The sequence below is a fragment of the Aegilops tauschii genome, chromosome 2 (genome assembly GCF_002575655.3).
Source record: "Aegilops tauschii subsp. strangulata cultivar AL8/78 chromosome 2, Aet v6.0, whole genome shotgun sequence".
Taxonomy (NCBI): Eukaryota; Viridiplantae; Streptophyta; class Magnoliopsida; order Poales; family Poaceae; genus Aegilops; species Aegilops tauschii.
Genome location: NC_053036.3, coordinates 159668252 through 159689518, shown reverse-complemented (window position 1 = coordinate 159689518; position 21267 = coordinate 159668252). Strand labels below are relative to the sequence as shown.

The 21267-nt window shown below is 49.2% G+C and overlaps 1 protein-coding gene across 1 annotated transcript; it reads right to left on the bottom strand.

The window, feature by feature from the left end:
* Nucleotides 1-6846: 6846 nt before the first annotated feature.
* Nucleotides 6847-9510, bottom strand: LOC109785933 (probable leucine-rich repeat receptor-like protein kinase At1g68400). The gene is made up of 2 exons (XM_020344525.3): nucleotides 7712-9510; nucleotides 6847-7612 (listed from the first exon to the last, which is right to left on the bottom strand). The coding sequence occupies exons 1-2, from the start codon at nucleotides 8985-8987 to the stop codon at nucleotides 7083-7085; spliced, it is 1806 nt and encodes a 601-aa protein (XP_020200114.1). The 5' UTR covers nucleotides 8988-9510; the 3' UTR covers nucleotides 6847-7082.
* Between the last annotated feature and the right edge of the window lie 11757 nt (nucleotides 9511-21267).

The following is a 21267-nucleotide window of genomic DNA, read 5'->3' as shown; positions in this document are numbered from 1 at the left end:
ATAATAGCATGGAACAATTAAAAATTATAGATACATTGGAGACGTATCAGGAGATCCCTGCCGACATGCATCCCGATGCCCGCAACCCGTTCGACGGAATGTCGGCCACGGATGATGAGCCAGCGAACTGTTTCATCATCGAGAACATCATCTTTGAAGGCGGTGCGGGTGTCGGTGCCTTCACAGGCGGTGTGGGAGCATCTTCCTTCGATCCCGACGAGACCCACAGCCAAGATGGTTTAGTCCCCTTCATGGCTGACACCTTCATGCAAGACCAAGTTGACATGGGCAACACCTTCCCGCTTGACCACAAATTCGCGGAGGACTGTGATCTTGAGGAAGAGGATGAAGTGGACATCGACGGGGAGCCGTTGTTCAAGATGAGCTCTCCGCCCAAGCTGGCGCAAACAAGAAGCGCAAAAGCAAACAGACGAAGGCATACACGCAGCCGGAGGACAAACTCTTTTGTGAGTGTTGGAGGGGCATTGGACAAGACCCCAAGGTCGGCGCTGAGCAAAAGGTATCTACCTTTTGGCTACGTGTGATGGACACATGCCCTAGAGGCAATAATAAAATGGTTATTATTATATTTCCTAAATCATGATAAAGGTTTATTATTCATGCTAGAATTGTATTGATCGGAAACTTAAATACATGTGTGAATACATAAACAAATAACGTGTCCCTAGTAAGCCTCTACTAGACTAGCTCGTTGATCAAAGATGGTTAAGGTTTCCTAACCATAGACACGTGTTGTCATTTGATAACGGGATCACATCATTAGGAGAATGATGTGATGGACAAGACCCATCCGTTAGCTTAGCATATTGATCGTTCAGTTTATTGCTATTGCTTTCTTCATGTCAAATACATATTCCTTCGACTATGAGATTATGCAACTCCCGGATACCAGAGGAATACCTTGTGTGCTATCAAATGTCACAACGTAACTGGGTTATCATAAAGATGCTCTACAGGTATCTCCGAAGGTGTTTGTTGAGTTGGCATAGATCGAGATTAGGATTTGTCACTCCGAGTATCGGAGAGGTATCTCTGGGCCCTCTCGGTAATACACATCATCAGCTTGCAAGAAAGTGAATGAGTTGGTCATGAGGTGATGTATTACAGAACGAGTAAAGAGACTTGCCAGTAACGATATTGAACTAGGTATGAAGATACCGACGATCGAATCTCGGGCAAGTAACATACCGATGGACAAAGGGAATTACGTATGTTGTCATAATGCTTCTACCGATAAAGATCTTCGTAGAATATGTAGGAGCCAATATGGGCATCCAGGTTCTGCTATTGGTTATTGACCGAAGAGGTGTCTCGGTCATGTCTACATAGTTCTCAAACCCGTAGGGTCCGCACGCTTAACGTTCGTTGATGATATAGTGTTATATGAGTTATATGATTTGGTGACCGAATGTTGTTCGGAGTCCCAGGTGAGATCGCGAACATGACGAGGAGTCTTGAAATGGTCGAGAGGTAAAGATTGATATATAGGACGATGATATTTGGACACCAAAAGTGTTTCGGGACGTACCGGGAAGGGATCGGGTCACCAGAAGGGGTTCCGGGCACCCCCGGCAAGATATGGGCCTTATGGGCCAAAGGAGGGGGCAGACTAGCCCACAAGGGGGCTGGTGCTCCTCCTCCCTGGTTTGGCCAACCCTAGGGAAGGTAAAAGGGGAGGGCTAGCCCCTCCTGCCTTTCCCTCTCATGGGAGAAAGGAAAGGGGGGACCCTCCCCTGCCTTCCTCCCACACTCCAAATAAGGAAGGGGGTGTGCAGGGCAAGGCAGCAGCCCTAGGGCTGCCGCTAGGTCTCTTGGGGCGCCCTAGGGGCTGCCTCCTCCCCTCCCACCTATATATACATGAGGATGGGGCACCACACAGGGACTAGAACATTGTCTTAGCCGTGTGCAGCGCCCCCGTCCACCGTTTACTCCCTCGGTCATATTTTCGTAGTGCTTAGGCGAAGCCCTACGGAGATCGCATCACCGTCACCGTCACCACGTCGTCGTGCTGTCGGAACTCGTCCACTACCTACCGTCTTGCTGGATCAAGAAGGCACGTACGTCATCGAGCTGAACGTGTGCTGAACGCAGAGGTGTCGTACCTTCGGTACTCGATCGGTTGGATCGCGAAGAAAGTTCGACTACATCAACCGCGTTGTGAAACGCTTCTGATTACGGTCTACAAGGGTATGTAGACACACTCTCCCCTCTCATTGCTATGCATCTCCATGGATAGATCTTGCGTGTGCGCAGATTTTTTTTTGTTTTCCATGCTATGTTTCCCAACAACGTGTTCATCGCGAATTTCATAAACGCAAGAAGTTCGTGCCGTACCAAATGGAGAGCAAGCACGAGTGGATGTCCCTCTCGAAGCGATGGAGGGTGATACAATACGAGTGGAACAAGTTTTGTGCCACCCTTGTGAGCATCGAGGGACGTCCCATGAGCGGTCTAGGCATGAAAGATATGGTATGCATGTGTCCCTCTTTTTTTTCATTGTGCTTGCATGTCCATATGCCAATATACTTCAATGTCCATTTGCCCATATGCGTGCCCGAGGAAGAGGCCTTGGTTCGAGAAGATGCAAGCCGACATGCTCAAGTTTGATGACAAGTGATCTATGGCGGGGACCGCCCTTCTTTTTTGGTATGCCGACAAGTGTGCTGGGATGACCACGACCGAGATGGCGTGGTTGAACTCCCACCCTTTTTTGTGTGCTGGCATGTTTGCCGGCCGCTGGCAAATGCGCCATCATAAACTGTGTGGTTAATTTCTGGAGGCTGGCATGGCGTCAGCTTGAACTCTAGGCGATGCCATAACCGCTGGCATGATCTATGGTCACAGGCCTTTTTAAAATTCTGCGCGGACATGAAATGGGTTTGTGAATTGTACGCATGGCCGACCAAATCGTAAAAAGAGGCGGACGACGAGCGGGCGGCCAACCCAAATGGATAAAATACGGACAAAACGCGTGTTTGGTTTGAGTCCCTGCGTTAGAGTTGCTATAAGGGAAGAGGTTGTGAGGTAGCACCCCCACAGTTCACGAGGCCGCTGTGAGGAAGAGAGGGGGTGGGGACACCCAAGCTGTCCTGCCTCGTCCTAGCAAGTCAAGCGGCAGCCCGAAAAGTAAAATGGCGCGGTTCCGTCTCGTATCGGCAGATCTCCTGCCGTCCATTGCGTTTTAAAGATTGATGCAACACTATGTAGTATAAAAATCAAAGCATTCTGTTTTGGGAATACATAGTTATCCCACCTGCAAACAGGGTACACGGGTCCCGCCAATGTCAGCTTTTGATCAGATGACACAGGGTCTTGCATGCATGTGCTTCCATTCTCTCTCTTCTCTCTCCCATACTAATTCATCAATTTATTTCGCCTTTGCTAACTTAAGATCATTCATATCTCTTAAATCAAACTTTCGATTTCAAAACTTTTTATATATTTGTACTCATGTCGCAAAGATCTTTAAAACAAGACCAATTTTGGATATAGTTTAAATGGTTTAAAATTCATGAAACACATTTCACACATTTCACCTGCTTGAAATCTTACGAATAAAATGATTTCCATTAGTTTCACAAGTTCACATTTCAGTTTTATATTGTTTTTCATTTTCAACACTTAGATTTCACTTTTCACTTGCCTGTTTCAGATAAATCATATGTATCAATTGCACATTTTTGAAAGATCATATTTCACTATTTTAAAATAAACCATTTCACATTTGTAAATGAACGGTTTCACAAGTTGACATTTCAATTCAGATTGTTTTTCACTTTCAGAACCTACATTTCATTTTTCACTAGCTTATTTCACAAAAATTACATATATTACATCTGCATATTTTTTATAATAACATGTATCACAATCTTGAAATAAACTGTTACACGTTTCGAAATAATCAGTTTCACAAGTTGACACTTCACTTCATATTCTTTTACTTTCAGAAACTACATTTCACTTTGCACTAGTTCCACAAAAATCACATCTATTTCAATTTCATGTTATTGAAGTAGCTTGTTTCACTCTTTTGAAATAAATCATATTTCAATTTTTTCAATTTCAGAAATTGAGATTTCAGTTTCACAATTTTTTTCCACTTTCGGAAGGTGCATTTCACTTCTCAGTGGCTTGTTTCACGAAAATCACATCTATTTCAATTGCACATCTTTGAAATAACATATTTTACTCTTTTGAAAAAAATATTACACATTTACAAATAGCCAATTCCACAAGTTGACATTTCAGTTTTATATTTCGGTTTATAGGTTTATGTGAAAAAGGTTGTTCTCACATATTTCTAATGAAATAGGTTTGTTTAAAAAAAATCTAGTGAAATGGGTTTTTTCACAGATGAAATGTGAAACGTCGAAATTTAAATGTGTTTGAAATGTATCCAAATTGGCCGGTTCTAAAGTTCTTGATGTCAGGAATCCAAAAATATAAAAAAATTCATAAACATGTCTATAGTTTAAAAGATATTGTTGCTTTAGATTGTATATGATGAAATAAAGTCTATGGACTTGTTCTGCGAGTAGAGAGAGAGAGAAGAGAACTGCATGTGTACCTTGTCTGACAAGAAGTGTACCTTGGACCCATTAAGCCGATACCGATTTAACTAGAAAAAAAGATATAAGAAATATACTAACACTATACATCTAGGTGGGCCATGCATCCGCACGAATCTTAGCAGAAATGGGTGCTCTCAAATGTACCAACACGAGACGGAACCGCGCAAAATGACTTTGCGGCAGCTTAGTCGGTGAGAAAGAGAAGGGGAGGCACTTGCGCCGCCTCACGAGAAGAAGGTGGAAGGAGGCAGAAATATCATACACCAGCTGACAGTGTGGCCCCAAGCGCTCACCACACCACCGATTTACCACAAGTCTCTACTCCCTCCGTCCGAAAATACTTGTCATCAAAATGGATAAAAGAAGATGTTTCTAGAACTAAAATATGTCTAGATACATTTCCTTTTATTTATTTTGATGACAAGTATTTCCAGACGAAGGGAGTTTTTAGATACAGGTGGAGCACAAGCACCTATCACCAGCCGAGAAGCACCACAAGGCAGCATCTTGAGGGGGCTTGGGTATCAGAAAGCTCTTTTTACCGGTGCAGGGAGCTACCGGCGAATCATCCACCGTTCACATGCGCAGTGATTCGTGCTATAGGGAGCCCACAGACAATGTATAGATGTGTATAATAACAACCCATCTCTTGTATCTTAATTAATAGTCAAATCAATGTCAGATGAAAGAGGCCCATGTCAACAATAAAGTTGTACTTGACGCATGCATGGTCCATTCTCTCTCCTCATTCTCACGTACAGAAGATGCATCACATGCCAGACTAATTCATGCCCTTTATTTTCTCTTTGGCAATTTCATTCATTCATATATTTTAAACTACAACTTCATTTTTGAAAATTTTTATATATTTGAACTCCTGATGCCAAGACCTTCAGAACAACATTAATCTTGAAAACATTCAAACATCTTTTAATTTCAATGTTTCAAATGAGTGGAACATGTTTTGTGGAATACACGAAATAAGTATTTGAGCGAAACCAAAATTTTCAAATGAGTACATTCTGTTTTCATGCATATGAAACAAATTTCATTGTGAAATATGTTTAACTTGTAATTTAGAAAAATGTGAAACTAGTTATTTTAAAACATGTGAGACAGATTATTTCTAAATGAGCGAAATCTATTTTATGAAGCGAGTGAAATTGTTTTTTTATTTCATTTAAATGTCACTTATTTCAAGTTAAAATTTATATTTCAAACGTTTGAAACTAACTTTTGAGTTGATTGAAATACATTTGAATATATTTCATAAATACAAAGTTGAATTAGTTTTTGAGATATATTTTGTAATGAGTGAAATCAGTTTTACGAAATGAGTTATTTCAATTAACTGAAATAGGTTTTTTGAAATCAATGAAACCAATTTTATGAAATAGATTGTTCCAATGTGTGAAATTGATTATGTTCGTGAAGCTGCTTACTCCTGATTGTGAAACTGATATTTAGGAAATATAATTGCTAGTGAAATATGAAACTATAAAATTTAAATATGCATGCATTATTTTAAAGTGGTGAAATCTGTAATATAAAATGAGTGAATCAGTTTTCGAAATGAATGGAATCATGTTTTTAAAACGGATGAAATATGTTTTTTTAATGTGTGAAATCTGTCTTGTCAAATGAGTGAATTCATATTTTTTAAATGAGTGAATTTTTATTTTGAATCAACTAAAAAAGATGAGTGAAATATGCTTTTCAATATGAGTGAAATATGTTTTTCAATTTGAGTGAAATATGTTTTTAAAAATCAGCTAAATTAAAGCTAGTTCGAATGTATCCATAATTGATCTTGTTCTGAAGCTCTTCTTGCTAGGAATTCAAATATTAAAAAAATCAAAATAGTAGTTGTCATTAAAAAGATATCCATGATCCAAAATTTCACAATGAAATTAAATGGAAGTATTTTGATGGAGAGAGAGGGAATATTTAACTTGCATGCAACTGGTCTTGTCGTACATTTTCTCTCTCTCCTGACAAAAGCTCACAAGTGCATGCAAATGTTCACATGTACTCCCTCCGTTCTGAATTACTTGTCACGAAAATGGATATGGATATATATTCATTTACGCGACAAGTAATTCCAAACGGATATATCCATTTCCGCAACAAGTAATTCCGAATGGAGGGAGTATTCCTGTGTATTCTATCCATGTCTCTTTATACAACAAAAGGGGGCACGAATCTCTAAAACAGCAGCAATGGTGGATGTTGCACCGGTAGGTACCGGCTCCGGTAAAAAAACTTAGTCGGCTTGGATATAGCCTGTCCCATTGATCTGATTTAAGCAACTTGGATTACAACTAACATCCAGTTCTTGAAAGCAATACCCTTTCTTGCCTACAGGCTACTTTTTTTTTAAATGAAAAGGAGGTTAAACCTTCGGCCCTCTGCATCAATCGGTGCATGCAGGCACAGGCTACTTGTGCAAAGCAAGAAGAAATTCTGTGACCCTACTACACCCGCGAAATACTACATGAACTCGCTCATCATGGTGAGCACCTGCGCCATCCTGGGCCTCTCCTCCGGCGCCTCGGCGGTGCACAGCACGCCGATCTTCACCATCCCCATCGTCTCCTCCCCTTCGCCCTCTTCCTCGCCGCCGTCCGCGGCGCCCTTGGCGGTCACCACCGCCAGGAGCACCATCCCGCAGCTGTACACATCCGACTCCTGCGTCGCCCTCGCGCCCGACGCCGTCAGCTCCGGCGCCGCGTACCCGCGCCATCCGCCGCGGCTCGACACCGCCGCCGTCGCCCGGTCAAGGAATAGCTCGGGCGGCTGCGGGGCGGACTGCTGGATGCTGGCGGCGTAGCGCATGAGCCCGCACTCGGAGACGCACGCGGCGCCGCGCTCGTCGAGGAGGATGTTGGACGGCTTCACGTTCCCGTGCACCAGCGCCGGCCGCGCTGGGAACGTGTGGATGTAGTTGAGGCCCTGCGCCGCGCCGAACAGGATGCCCTTCTTCGTCGCCCAGTCCAAGCTCCTCGTTCTGCCGCCTCCACCTGTAACAGCCCGTCAACAAGCACTTCTTGCATCAATGGGGATGTGCAGCAGCGCCATTGAAAATTCACGGCCGATTTCTCATTTTTGCGCGCACATACCGTTGCCTTGCAGAAGGGACTGGAGGCTCCCGTTGGGGAGGTAGTCGTAGACGAGCAGCCGCTCGCCGTTGGAGTTGCAGTACCCCCTGAGGCTGACGACGTGGCGGTGCCGGAGCCTGCCGACGAGCCGCATGTGGCGGTCGAAGGCCTTGCTCCGGCCGGGGAACTGCAGGGCGCTGAGCCGCTTTACGGCCGCCACGATGCCATCCTCGAGGACCGCCTTGTACGTGCTACCGGACACGCCCTTGCCGAGCACCTCGGCCGAGGCCTTGAACAGGCTCTCCAGCCTCAGCTCCTCGCCGCCGTCGAAGCAGACCAGAGCGCCGCTCTTCTGGCACTTGTCTTCACCACTTCTGATCTTGTCCTCCTCCTCGAAGCAAAGAGCCGCACTGGATTTGGAATCGTCCTTAGAGGGCCTCAGCTTTCTTCTCATGTAGATGAACATGGCCACAGAGATGGCCAGCGAGATCGCTATCAGCACTGCATTGCCAATGCCAGTGGCCACGAGTGCAGTCAAGCCAAGCTGGCTGAATCTTCCATTACTGGAAGAGCTCGGACTGCCACTAGCTGTGTTTGTTGCTGCAGTAGGAGACTGAGCGACACCAGTGGTAGCATTTGAGGCGCCATCTTCCACTGCATTGTAAGCATGCATACATCTCGGAAGAGGCTTGCCGCAGAGATCGACATTGCTGCCGAAAGACGAGCTCGGGAATCCCGACAGGGAGCTGGGGATCTCTCCGACGAGCTCGTTACTCGACACGTTGAACCTTTTGACCATCGGCAGGCGCAGAGCCAGCAAGCCGCCATGGAATCCGTTTTGCTCTGCTCGCAGAGTGACCAGGGAAGGCAGCGAAAGGTTGAGGCCGCCGCTGAGGTTGTTGTGGGAGACGAGCAGGTGCCTCAACCTTGGGCTCGTGGAGTTGTCCAACGGAGGGAGAGGGCCGGACAGGGAGTTCCTCCTGACGGCGAGCACCCTGATCTGGGTGAGCCCGAGGAGGGGAGCCACGCTGCCCACCAGTGAGGCGTCGTCCAAGAAGACGCCCGCCACCCTCCCCCTGGAGCACCTGACCCCGAGCCACGAGCCGGAACATGGGTCGGGGCCGACCCAGGTCTCCAGGGCCGTGACGTTGCTGGGGTTGTAGGCCTTGAAGGAGAGGAGGAAAGGGAGGTCGCGGTGGCCCCCATTGGCGACCTCACCATGCACTAGCCATGTTGCAAGATGGAAGAGGAGGATCACGAGGGGGGACATGGATAAGCAGTGGCGGAAACGAGGCATTTTGGTGGATGCCCTCTCTCCGATCGCCTGTGCCCTCTCGACTGATGAAGATTGGGTGAGTTTTATAGCAGAAAGAGGAGGCCAACGCTGCGCGGGGAGAGCGGAGATTTTTGAAAAATCTGAATTGTGGAGAGATCTCAACTGTAGAAGTGTGGGGAGGCGACAAGCAGAGCTCCAAAAAGGAAAACTAGGGAGTAGCGCAGCATGGCGGTCCTAGAGGAGGACAAGGGGAGGGCAACAGGCAGATGAGGCGAAGAGAAAGCAAACAAGGCGCCTTTTTCTCTCTCCCTCGGGCAGAAGGAATTTGGACGTTTCCGGGGAGGAGGCCGATGCGTGGCTCGGTGCATCCCGTGAGCCGCCATGGACATGGTCGCCGTGCGCGTACATGCATGCTCCGCTTTGTTGAGATGATCGAAAAGTGAGGGAGAGGGGCTCTTGGTTCCACGGCGCGGTGCAGTGCGGTGCGTGGGAATCTTGCTGGTGGCTTCAGGTGCCACAGTAGCCAATAGTCAAGATTCCTTCGTGTGTCATCTGTTCGACTTTTTCTGTTTTGGTCGTGAGAGCTGGGGCCAGAAAATTTCCACTTAGCGCAGGTTAGTAGTGCGCACTAAGAGCATCTCCAGCCGTTCGGCCCCCCGGCGCCGAAAAAGAGCGTCCTGGGATGCGCCAGCGATAAAATCGGCGCGAGGGCGGTTCGACACCCAGCCGTCGTCCTCAGGCGCTGAATTCAGTTCAGTTTTCGGCCCAAATCTATCCAAAAACGGCCTGATAACTGCGTGAATCGGCCCATATTCGGCGCGGTTCGGTGGGTTTCAGCGTGAATTTTCGCAAAAAAATAGAAATCAATTAGCTCCTCACATAGTTCGGCGTGTTTTCGGCTTGTTTCATCACATAAATCAAATAGTTCACTACAAATTATATCGTTTAACAAATAAAAACTCAAGTTTCATCACCATTCCCGGCCTCACCCTTGAGCCTTCATAGGTGCTCCACTAGATCGTGTTGCAGTTCTTGATGCACCTGTGGGTCTCGGATCTCTTGACGCATATTGAGGTAGTCAGTCCAGTTTGCCGGTAGCTGATGATCAACTTGGGCAAGAGGACCCTGCCTGTGGTATGGTTCAGTGTCAAACACCGGCTGGCTCTTCCTGTTCACTCTCAATGATCATGTTGTGCAAGATGACACAACAAGTCATGATCTCCCACATTTGATCTTTCGGCCAGGTCTGAGCAGGGAACCGGACAACAGCAAATCGAGATTGGAGCACACCAAATGCCCGCTCGACATCCTTCATGCAAGCCTCCTGAATCTTCGCAAACCAGGCGTTCTTGCCTCCTGGCACAGGGTTTGATGGTCTTCACAAATGTCGACCATCTCGGATAGATGCCATCAGCTAGATAGTACCCCTTGTTGTATTGCCGTCCATTGACCTCGAAGTTCACCAGAGGAGAATGACCTTCAACAAGCTTGGCAAAGACTGGGGAGCACTGCAGGATGTTGATGTCATTGTGAGTTCCTGGCATCCCAAAGAAAGAGTGCCACATCCAGAGGTCCTGTGGGGCCACTGCCTCAAGCACCACACTGCAACCGCCTTTGGCGCCTTTGTACAACCCCTGCCAAGCAAATGGATAGTTCTTCCATTTCCAATGCATGCAGTCGATGCTTCCAAGCATCCCAGGAAATCCTCTTGCTTCATTCTGTGCTAGGATCCGAGCAGTGTCTTCCGCATTGGGTGTTCGCAAGTATTGCGGTCCAAATACTGCCACCACTGCCCTGCAGAACTTGTAGAAACACTCAATGGTGGTGGACTCGGCCATGCGCCCATAGTCGTCGAGCGAATCACCAGGAGCTCCGTATGCAAGCATCCTCATAGTTGTCGTGCACTTCTGGATCGAGGTGAATCCAAGTGTGCCAGTGCAATCCTTCTTGCACTTGAAGTAGCTGTCGAAATCCCGGATGGAATTCACAATCCGGAGGAAAAGCTTTCGGCTCATCCGATAACGGCGCCGAAATGTTTTCTCACCGTGCAATGGAGCGTTGGCGAAGTAGTTCGAGTAGAGCATGCAGTAGCCTTCCAGACGATGCCGGTTCTTTGCTTTCACCCGCCCAAGCGCCGAGCCACCCCGCCACGGCTTCTCACTGCTCGCGAGTAGGCCGGCGAGGGCGGCGAGCACCATGAGATGCTACTGCTCCTGGACGTCGACTTCGGCTTCCTCATCCAGCAACGCCGCGAGCGCCTCCTCATCTTCGGAGTCCATCGCCGTGCCGGGTCGGGCAATTCACCGAACACCTAGTGGGCGAGGTGGGTGCAAGCCCGCCGGCGTACAGGCCCTGCGCGGGCGGAACGCCGGAAAAGGTGCCCGGGGCGGCGGCGAAGAGGCTGCCTCGGCGACGCTCCTTCTTTTTCAAGGCTGGAGACGGTCTACCTAGCTGCGGCGGGCGGTGGTCGGCGCCGGGATCGGCAGGGTGGCGCAGGGTGGCGGCCGAGCGCGGGGGGCAGGAGGGCGAATCTGGGCGGGTGGATTGACTTTTCGCCTGTCAATGTGGCCCCAGGAACACTTTTTCCCTTGCGCTGGAGCCCCCGAGCGCCCCCCAGTGCGCCGGATTCGGCCTGCGAGCGCCGGGCGCAAAAATGGCCCGAGCCGGCGGAATTCGGCGTCCTAGGGGTGCGACTGGGCCGTTTTTTCGGCGCCGGCGCAAATAAATCGCCTGGGGAGGCCGTCCTGGGGGCGTGGCTGGAGATGCTCTAACCAGCGCAGCGATAATCCTACATATACAAAAGACTAACGAAAACTTACCTAAACATCTCGCAAAAAAAACACTTACCTAAACTTCCTAACTAAACCTCTCCCCCCAAGACTGGCCAATAGACAAGTCTTGAATTGCTTTCGACGGATCTTTATCTCCTGGCCGAAGAAAATATGGGTTCTCTCCCTCTCCCCTCTCCTCCCCGCTCCCCGCCCTCTTCCTTCCCTGCGCCCACCTCCTCCCATAGATCTCCTTCGACGCCCGTTTCCTCCCTGTCCCCTCGCTGCCCCCTCATATTCTGGCTTGGGTGCGGGTCTCCCTGGTTCTCCGACCGCGGCGGGCCGCCCGGTGGCGTCGTCGGAGTTTTCTGGGTCCCGCTTCTGGGCTCTGGGGGATGAGGACGATCTGGTCTCTGATTCGAAGGGGAGCGCCCCGTCCGTCGTGGCATTGGCATCGCCAGCCAGCCCGGGTCCGAAAATTTGCTCCAGGGGGTCGGGGCAGGCCGGTGGCGTCGCCGGTTGGGTCCTCGGGGTGGCAGCGCGTCGGTCGTCGTCGGCGCAAATCTGGTAGGTGCCCGCCCCTCTCTCCAGCTCGTGGCCTCCTTGGCTCTTCTCCTCCTGGCATCGCGGCGGCTGTTGCTGTCCTGAATTCTCCGTCCGCTGTCGCCGCTCCGTCTCCGCCCGGTCGTGGCCGTTGCCGGCGGCGGCCGCCGCGACGGCGGGTGGGGTGGTGGGCGTCGGGCAAACCCTAGATCCTGCTTGATCTATGGAGGACGGGGGGTGCGGGGCTTGGTGGGCCTCTCTATTCCCGGGCTGGATCGGGGTGGGCCGTCTGGGCCACCTGTGCTTTCTTCGTTCGTGGCCTTTCCCCCTCTTCCTTCCGTGGCCCCGGGGCAGCTAGTTGTGGCCGTTGCCTCATCCTTTCCCTCCCCCCGGCCCAGGTGCCTGACCCGCCCCAGTTGGGCCTGGCCAGCTCTGGATATATATGGGTTCGGCGTGGCTCCCTTCCCCCTCTTCTAGGGTTTCCTGGTTCCTCCGCTGACATTTGCAAAGCGCGTCGTCCCATCCGCCACTTCCTTAGATCCACCACTCCTCCCCCTCCTCTCCTCCTGTCCTTCGTGGAGGTTCTCTCCATGGACAAATTCGGGGGCTCTTCCAACGAGGCCCTCTCGGGCAGCAAGCGTCGTCGTGAGGATTCGCTGGGATCCGGGGTGGATCTGGCATACAAGGCCGAGCTTCGCTCCAAGTTGGAAGCCGGGCGTGTGGGTCGCGAGGTGGAGCGTGAGCGTGAGGCGTGGGCGGCTGGCCCGGATTGGCTTCAGCGCGACGAGCAGACGCGGGCGGCCGCCGGATCTGGGGCGGCTCTGCCCGGATCTGGGGGCGTGTCTGCTATGGTTCTGTATCCTTGGGAGGTTGCTGCTTTGGCTGGTGGAGGTTCCTCCTCATCGGTGCCGCACCAGGCTCCTGCCTGTGGTCCGGCGGCTCCGCCGTAGTAGCCTCACCGTTCCTTTGCTGCTGGTGCGGCCTCCCGCCCCTCCCAGTGTTTCGGCTCTGGCTCCTCCTTTGCGCGGGTCAGGGATCGTCGTGCCCATCCTCTAGTCCGGGCTCTGCCTCTGCCGTCCTTGGTGAAGGCCTTCTCCCTCCTCCCCCACCCCCTCCTCCTCGCCAACACTCAGCTGCTCCAAACCCCTCTCCTTCCCTTACATGCTTCGCATGCCATCGACCGGGCCATTTCCAATCCAGATGCACCAACCCTCCCTTCTGCCTGATTTGCCGTTCAGATGGACATCTAACTGTTGATTGTCGCAATCGCATCAAGCCTTCGTCCTTCATGCATTTTGGGACCGGCCTTCCAGGGTGCTCTTTCTTTGCTCTTGACAGTGATGTGCCTGTGATGGTGGCTTCTCCCTCGCTTTCCAATGCGGCTATCATCGCCGTCCGAGACCAAAAGATCTGTCCGCAGACTCTGTTGGATGGTTTGAGGATCTGGGATGAAGGGGGTTGGGACTGGCAAGTGCGCCAACTCTCGGAGTCTGAATTTGTGGTGGTGTTCCCCTCAAAGGAGTGTCTACGGATGATTTCGTCGTGCACGAGCTTCACTCTACCTCTCAACCAGTTGGTTGTTTCTGTTAAGGCGGCCACGTGTGGTGCGAAGGCTGTGGGTCCTCTGTCCAAGACATGGGTGTTAGTTGATGATGTGCCAGTGGGCTTGTGGTCGACTGAGTTTATGATGGCGTTTGGGACTCTCATTGGCAAACCCGTGGAAGTTGATTCTGAATCTTTGGGTAAGGTTGGCCCAGTGCGCCTCAATATTTGGTGTGTGGATCCTGTTTGCGTGCGTGGCTCTGTGGATGTGTTCCCGTCTTCTGAGGGTGTTTGACTGCGTGTTTGGGTCGAAGGTGCTGATGCTTTCCAAGCCCCACCTCCGCCTCCTCCTTCCATTTAGGCTGATCGTGATGATGATAAGCAGGGGGATGGATCTGCTGGTGGGCAGAACCCAAGCGGTGGTACTGATCCGCGTTTCACCCAGTCTGAGTGGGAGGGTCTGGAGCCTAATGAGAAGGAACTGTTTAAAGCCGATGCCCCGGTTGATAAGGCTCAGAAGGGTGCGGGTGCCAACCAGGTGATGGATGAGGCCCCTCTTGGGAATCTTGTTAGCAAGGGCACCCCGATCTCCGGAGTCTACTCCAATCTCCCTGCTCGCCCACAGTCCCCTTCATTTTCTGTGATTGTAGATCTACCTGCGTCTCCTCTCGGTCAAACGGGCCTGTATCTAAGAAGAAGAAGAAAACCTCGGTCAGAAAGTTCTCGGCTAAGAGAAGGGCTTCCTCTGGGTCCAAGCAATCCATGATGGGCTTGGTCCGTCGTCTGGATAGGGATTTGGGGGCGGCTTCGGGTTCCGGCCAGGGTTCGGCCTCGCGTGTTGCGCGTTCCCCGGTGCTTCGGTCGCCTGCGTCCACGGCGCGCAAGGGGCGTCGCGTGCGTGACTTTGGCGAGTCGGTGGTGCTGCGGGCTAAAAGGCGGGCTGCGGCCAGGGATCTTCCTGCTTTAGGTACGTCAGCCCATCTCTCTTCCCCTTCCTCCCCGATTTGCCTCCTTTTACCTGCACTTTCGGATGATCATTTGTTACACATCTTGTCGGACGTTGATGTTTCTGTCGACCCTGGGTTTGGTTCTCCGTCTCGTTTTCTTTTTGTCATCAGAGCGAATGAGGTCGCCCAAGCGGCTATTGCCAAGGCCAAGGAGGCCGCGGCCTCTGCTCGCGCTGTTGCTGCCCAGGGGCCGGTGGGGGATGCTGGAGCGACAGACGGTTGTGGCCAGTCGCCTCCCCCCACCCAAGGGAAGAGGGGTCCAGCCAAGCGTTCCAAATCCTATTTGGCCCCTTGCAGGTCTAGTCTACGCATTAAGAATCTTTCCTATAAATGAAAGCCTTGTTCTGGAACGTTAGGGGTTTCGCCGCTAGGGGGCGTCGAGACCAGATTCATGATTTGGTTTGTGGGGAGAACATTGACATTTTAGGGCTAGTGGAAACGTTTAAGGAATCCTTCTCTCCTTCTGAGCTATCTGCGGTTGCAGGCATGAACAGATTTGACTGGCATTTTCTTCCTGCCTCGGGCCACTCTCGGGGTATTCTGATTGGTTCTAAATGGGACGTTTTTGACTTCACCACTTCTGATCATGCATATTTTGGGCTAGTGTGGTGGTTCATCACCGACAGCTGAATACTCTATGGGAGTGTCTAGTGGTCTATGGTCCCGCTGATCATTCACTTGCGCCTATTTTTCTTGATGAACTTTCTAATAAGATCGAGTCTTGCAATATTCCTTTACTGATTGGTGGCGACTTCAACCTCTTGTGCTCTCCCGCTGACAAAAACAATCGCAATTTCTCCTAGCCCCTTGCCAATGCCTTTAATGAGTTCATTAGCAATTGTGCGATTCGTGAACTCCCTAGGGTGGGGGCTCGATTCACTCGGTCTAATCATCAGACTAATCCTGTCCGGTCGGTGCTGGACCGGGTCTTTGTTTGTGACAAATGGGACTCCCTTTTCCCTCGTGCCTCGTTGAAAGCTAGACCGCGGTTGGGTCTGATCATGTTCCCTTGATTGTAGATGCGGGCCTTAATGCTCCTCTGACCTCATCCCATTTCCAATTTGATGCCTCATGGCTTCTTGTGGAGGGGTTCATCGATAGGCTGGCCACCAAGATCTCTAATTTTCTTAATACTCCCTGTCGGTCCTTTGGCCCCATGGATGATTGGCACAAGTGCTCATATGAGCTGCGCCAGTTCTTAAGATGCTGGTCCCGCAATAGGGAAGCTGATCAGCGGAAGGAAAAAGTTGCTCTTGAATCTCAACTCCGGGCCTTGGATCACTCTGCGGATTGTTCTGGGCTTACTGATTCTCAATGGTCCGCGCGTTATTCCTTGGAGGACGCCTTGGTGCAGTTGCATCAACAGGTGGAAATTTATTGGCGCTAGCGTGGGTCCCTTAACTGGACCTTGAAAGGTGACACTATGACGGCTTATTTCTTTGTGATTTCTAATGGCAGAAGACGGAGGTGCTTCATTGATAGCCTTATCATAGATGGTGTTAGGACTTCGGATCAATCCCTCATCATGGACCATATAGTTGGGTTTTTCTCTTCTCTCCTAGGGGCCAAACAAGACCCTGGCCTTTCTCTCTCCTTTGATTTCTGGGACAATGATTGTAGGATCTCACCTGCTGAAAATGCGGACTTAATGGTCCCCTTATCTCATGAGGAAATTTGGAAGGTGATTAGCTCGGCCAACGCGAATGCTGCCTCGGGGCCTGATGGTTTTTCTACCCCCTTCTTTAAAAAATTCTGGCCGCAGTTGCGGGTGCTCGTTTGTAAGATCATCCAAGATTTTTGTCTGGGTACGGTGGACATCTCTCGACTTAACTATGATGTCATTACTCTCATTGCTAAAGTCAAAGGAGCTGACCTGATCTCTCAATTCTGACCTATTGCTCTCATTAATAATTTCGCAAAGTTCCCTGCTAAAGGGTTCGCCACTCGCATTTCCCCCATTGCTCGTCGTACCATCAGCCCTTTTCAATACGCTTTTATCAAAGGTCGCTTCATCTTGGATGGGATCCTTTGTCTTCATGAAATAGTGCACGACCTCAAAATTCGTAAATCTAAGGCCGTGATCTTAAAGCTTGGTTTTGAGAAGGCGTATGACTCGGTGAGCTGTCCCTTTTTGAGAAAGGTTCTGTTGGCCAAAGGGTTTGATGGGCCCTTTGTCCACAGAATCATGCAGATGGTGTCAGGAGGCCACACTGCCATTTCAGTGAACGGTCAGATTAGTAAGTTTTTTGCCAATGGTAGGGGCTTAAGGCAAGGTTACCCCGCCTCTCCCATCTTATTTAATTTCGTTGCGGACGCTTTATCTCGTATGCTCTCCATAGTAGCTAACCATGGGCATATCTCCCCGGTCATTTCTCATCTTATTCCTGAAGGGGTTACTCACTTACAGTATGCGGACGACACCATTATTATGGTTGATCTAAATGACTCTGGCCTCGCTAATCTCAAATTCATCCTCCTTTGCTTCGAAGCCATGTCGGGCCTTAAAATTAATTTTATGAAGAGCGAGGTTATTGTCACCAGTGTGGATGATACTGAAGCCTTACGGGTGGCCCGTCTCCTTAACTGTAAGAATGGGTCCTTCCCCTTCAAGTATTTGGGCCTCCCCATCTCCCCGGACGTGCTTCATGCCAAGGAGTTTGCTCCGGTGGTAACCAAGGTGGGCAACAGGGTCTTGCCCTGACGTGGCAGATATAATACCAACACGGGTAAAGTGGCATTGATCAATGCACGTTTGACCTCCCTTCCCATGTTCATGATGGGCTTTTATCTTCTCTCTGGAGGTACTCATGCTGGTTTTGATAAGCATTGTGGGGCTTTTTATTGGAACGCTGCTGATAATCGTCGCAAATACCGTTTCGTTAAATGGAAGTTGATGTGTCGACCCAAAAACCTTGGAGGGTTGGGTATTATTAACACTACCATCATGAACCAATGTCTTATGATTAAATGGTGGTGGAAAATTATGAGTGGAGGGGATCAGTCCTTATGGTTCTCCATTCTTAAGGCCAAATATTTTCCTCTCTCTAGCCCGATGTTTGCTACCTCGCGTGGTGGTTCTCAATTTTGGAAGGCTTTGGTGAAAGTGAGGCCCCTTTTTCAGGCTCACGTTAAGTTTGTAGTCGGAGACGGTTCCTCCATTAGGTTTTGGCTTGATTGGTGGTGTGGAGATTCACCGCTCTCCGTGACCTTCCCCACCTTATTTTCGTACTGCCCTAACCTGGACATTTCTATTGCGAAGCTGGCGGCTAATGGTTGGGACCTGGCCTTTCGCCGATCCCTTTCGCCTGTAGAGTTTGAAGATTGGCAACGTCTTACTGCCTTCTTCCCCACACTCTCGACAAACTTGGATTCGGTGATATGGCCTCACACTGCTTCTGGTCGCTTCTCGGTTAAATCGCTCTATTCTAAGCTTATTGGTGGCTCCCCTACTAACAGATTCTCTCAGGTCTGGAAGGCCAGGATCCCTCCTAAAGTTAAGATTTTCTTATGGCAAGCTTTTAGGGGCCGGCTGCCTTCGGCTGACCAAATTCGTAAGAGAAATGGTCCTGGTTCACAGTTATGTGCCTTATGTGGTGGCTTGGAGGATACGGCTCATATCTTCTTCCATTGTGTCCTGGCTAAGTTGATCTGGAGTTGCATGAGAGAGTGGCTTCATGTAGCCTGGGACCCCGCTTCATTCTCTCAGCTCCGGGCTCTTGCTAATACCCTGTCGGGTGTTACCAAACGTATCTTTTGGGTGGGCCTGGGAGCACAGTGTTGGTCTCTCTGGACGACTAGGAACAAATTTACTATTGAACATGTGTTTCTGGCTAAACCTGCTGATTGCTTATTTAAATTGTCTGCTCTCTTGCAGCAGTGGAAATCATTGACTAAGGAGGAATACCAAGATGCGCTGTCTGCGCTGATCTCTAAAGTTCGGGCCTCGGCGTCTATTCTATGCAGACAAGAGCAGGATGCTTAGTTGGTTTTGCACTTCATTGGCTAGTTTCTCTTTGGTAGTAATCTCTCCGGCCTGTGTGCCGTGTACTGGCTAGGGAGCCATGTACCCCATTTTAAATCTCCTTCATTTGGCCCATGGTTGGGGTCGCGCTGGTTGTGTGTTTGGACCTATGTGTGCTTGCTACCTTGCCTTATGGCTTTATTTATAAAGTCGGGCGCATGCCTTTTCTCTAAAAAAAATCTCCCCCTGATTTTCAGGCCGTCCTTCCCTATCTCTCCAATCGCAGCTCTCCATGTTTCCGTTTATGTAAAAGTTGTAAGTAATCTTACGTAAGCCTAGCATTACTCCGAGGGCAGCCCAGCATTGACGCAGTCATTATGAGTCTATGACGCAGTAAGCATCGAATCAGCAATGACCGTTGGATGGAAATCCAAGGGCTGCCACTTCGGCTCCCCATACCACTTCGCCGGTCTGGCCTCCCCAAGTCGCCTCTTCGGCTGGTCCACCATGCCCTGGGCATCCCTCTAAACCCGGCCCTTCTTCAGCGTTGGGACCCCCTTCCCTGGTCGTTCCCGCATCCACACTCATCAATCATCTGCCTCGCTCTTGCTGACGTCCCGGCCAGCCGCAGGTTCCCTATCTCCCGCTCGTCCCCATCGGGGACACCGCGAGTTAGCCATACGGCCACCGCCTCGACCTTGTTGCTCCGCATCTTCTCTAGGATTTGACTAAAGCTACAAAAGAAATAAGGAGGACCAATAATGGCAAACCTTTTTTCGAAATAAATGGTTCGGCCCAACCCATTTTCATTGAAAATGAGGCCACATAAACCGTTCACAGCATTCATGAGCAATCAAAGTATCTACACCAATCAAAGTACCGTGGACTTGCGTACATGCCAAACAAACTAACATAACAATACTATAGACTACAACACACCCAAGGAAAATGATCACTCAATGTCTCAAACTAGTTGATGCTTGCTCGCAGAAATTGCCGCCGGTGCTCATTTTTTCTATCCATGGGCAAGGTCATCTCCAGGCGATTCATAACAGTTCTTCCCACAATGTTCTAGCAGTAAGATGCATTGTATCACTTGACAGATTGTGAGCTGTCGCACATGGTATTCCACCAATGAAGTGAAGCTATTATTTTTCATAGGACACATCTGACATCCTTCCCAAAATTTCCTTGAAAATATGCATCATTGCGCACAGTAGAGAGGCTTTACATAGTAGCACTGGTAAGCATGTTATACACACCATCTGTTTAATCTGGAAATCCATTTACGATAAATAGCAAGCATCCACATATGCATGTGATGCACATTGGAACAATTCAGAAATATAAGTCTAAATAGCTATAGGCTATAGCTACAATACAGTCAAACAAAAGTTGTTGAGTAGTCTCCCACTCATCACAAAACATGTACGTAGATAATATCATCAACATGTCTTCGTTTCAGAAGGTTTTCCTTGGTGAGATTCTATTGTTAACCACAAGCCAAAGGAACACATGAAATATGGGGGCGGGGGTTAAGAATTTTCCATAGATATTCCCCAAAAGCACCAGAATTGATAATATGATGGAGATATTTAGAAGAGTGTAGGCCAGAAGGGTCATAACTCATGTTTTTATCCAGGCCTCCGTTACTCGGAAGCATTGTATCAAAAGTAGGAGTTCATTCCACAGGGACATTAACTGATAGTTAACACAGCTCTAAAAAGTAAGATCAAGATATAACCATCTAACTTGAGCAACTGGACAATTTTTTTACTGACAAATGTCAAATTATTCCCAAAAGTTTTTAGAGTGAGATCTTCCACCCAAGTATCATGCCAAAATTTGGCATTCTTACCATCCACCACCTCCATTTATAAAAGGGTCTAGAGGCTGGCATGGCCCAAGTCAAGCCCTTCCAAAAGGGAGAGCCAATATTGCTCTGGGGTTGCGAGTATTATATAAATAGTCTAGTAGGATTTGCCAACTTTTATTCCCTCCCACAAAATATCATCTCGAGAGACTAGCAAGGTCATGTTGAATTCATGAATATCCAAGACTTCAATAATACCAAACAATTTTTTTAGATAGATAAGCCCCCAATTAGCAAGTTGGTACTTATGCGAATCACCGAGATGGACCCAAAAGAAATGGGGTATTTGAGAGTTGATGGCATGGATGGCCAACTTGGGGAATTTTATTCCGGATGTCATATACATAGAAGTATACCAGAAACACAAGTTTTGAGAAGCACAAGCTTCCCCTGGCAGGATAAAGTTAATCCCCTCCATCCAGTCACAGTGTTAATAATCTTATCTATCACGTGTGGTATACCAGTTTTTGTTAGTTTAGAGTATGGAGTGTAACACCCCAAATACTTTAAGGGAAAATAGTTAATTTTACAGCAGAAGACCTGAGCAAAGAGCTTAGCAAACTCATCATCCAAGTTACTAGTAAGCATGTCACTTTCATGGAAACAT

What these genes read in the sequence shown, in the direction of transcription:
- LOC109785933 (XM_020344525.3), bottom strand. Translation starts at nt 8,987, where the DNA reads ATGCCTCGTTTCCGCCACTGCTTATCCATGTCCCCCCTCGTGATCCTC. An exon ending in GTCCCTTCTGCAAGGCAACG is followed by an intron (nt 7,613 to 7,711) that starts GTATGTGCGCGC and finishes GGGCTGTTACAG; the next exon opens with GTGGAGGCGGCAGAACGAGG.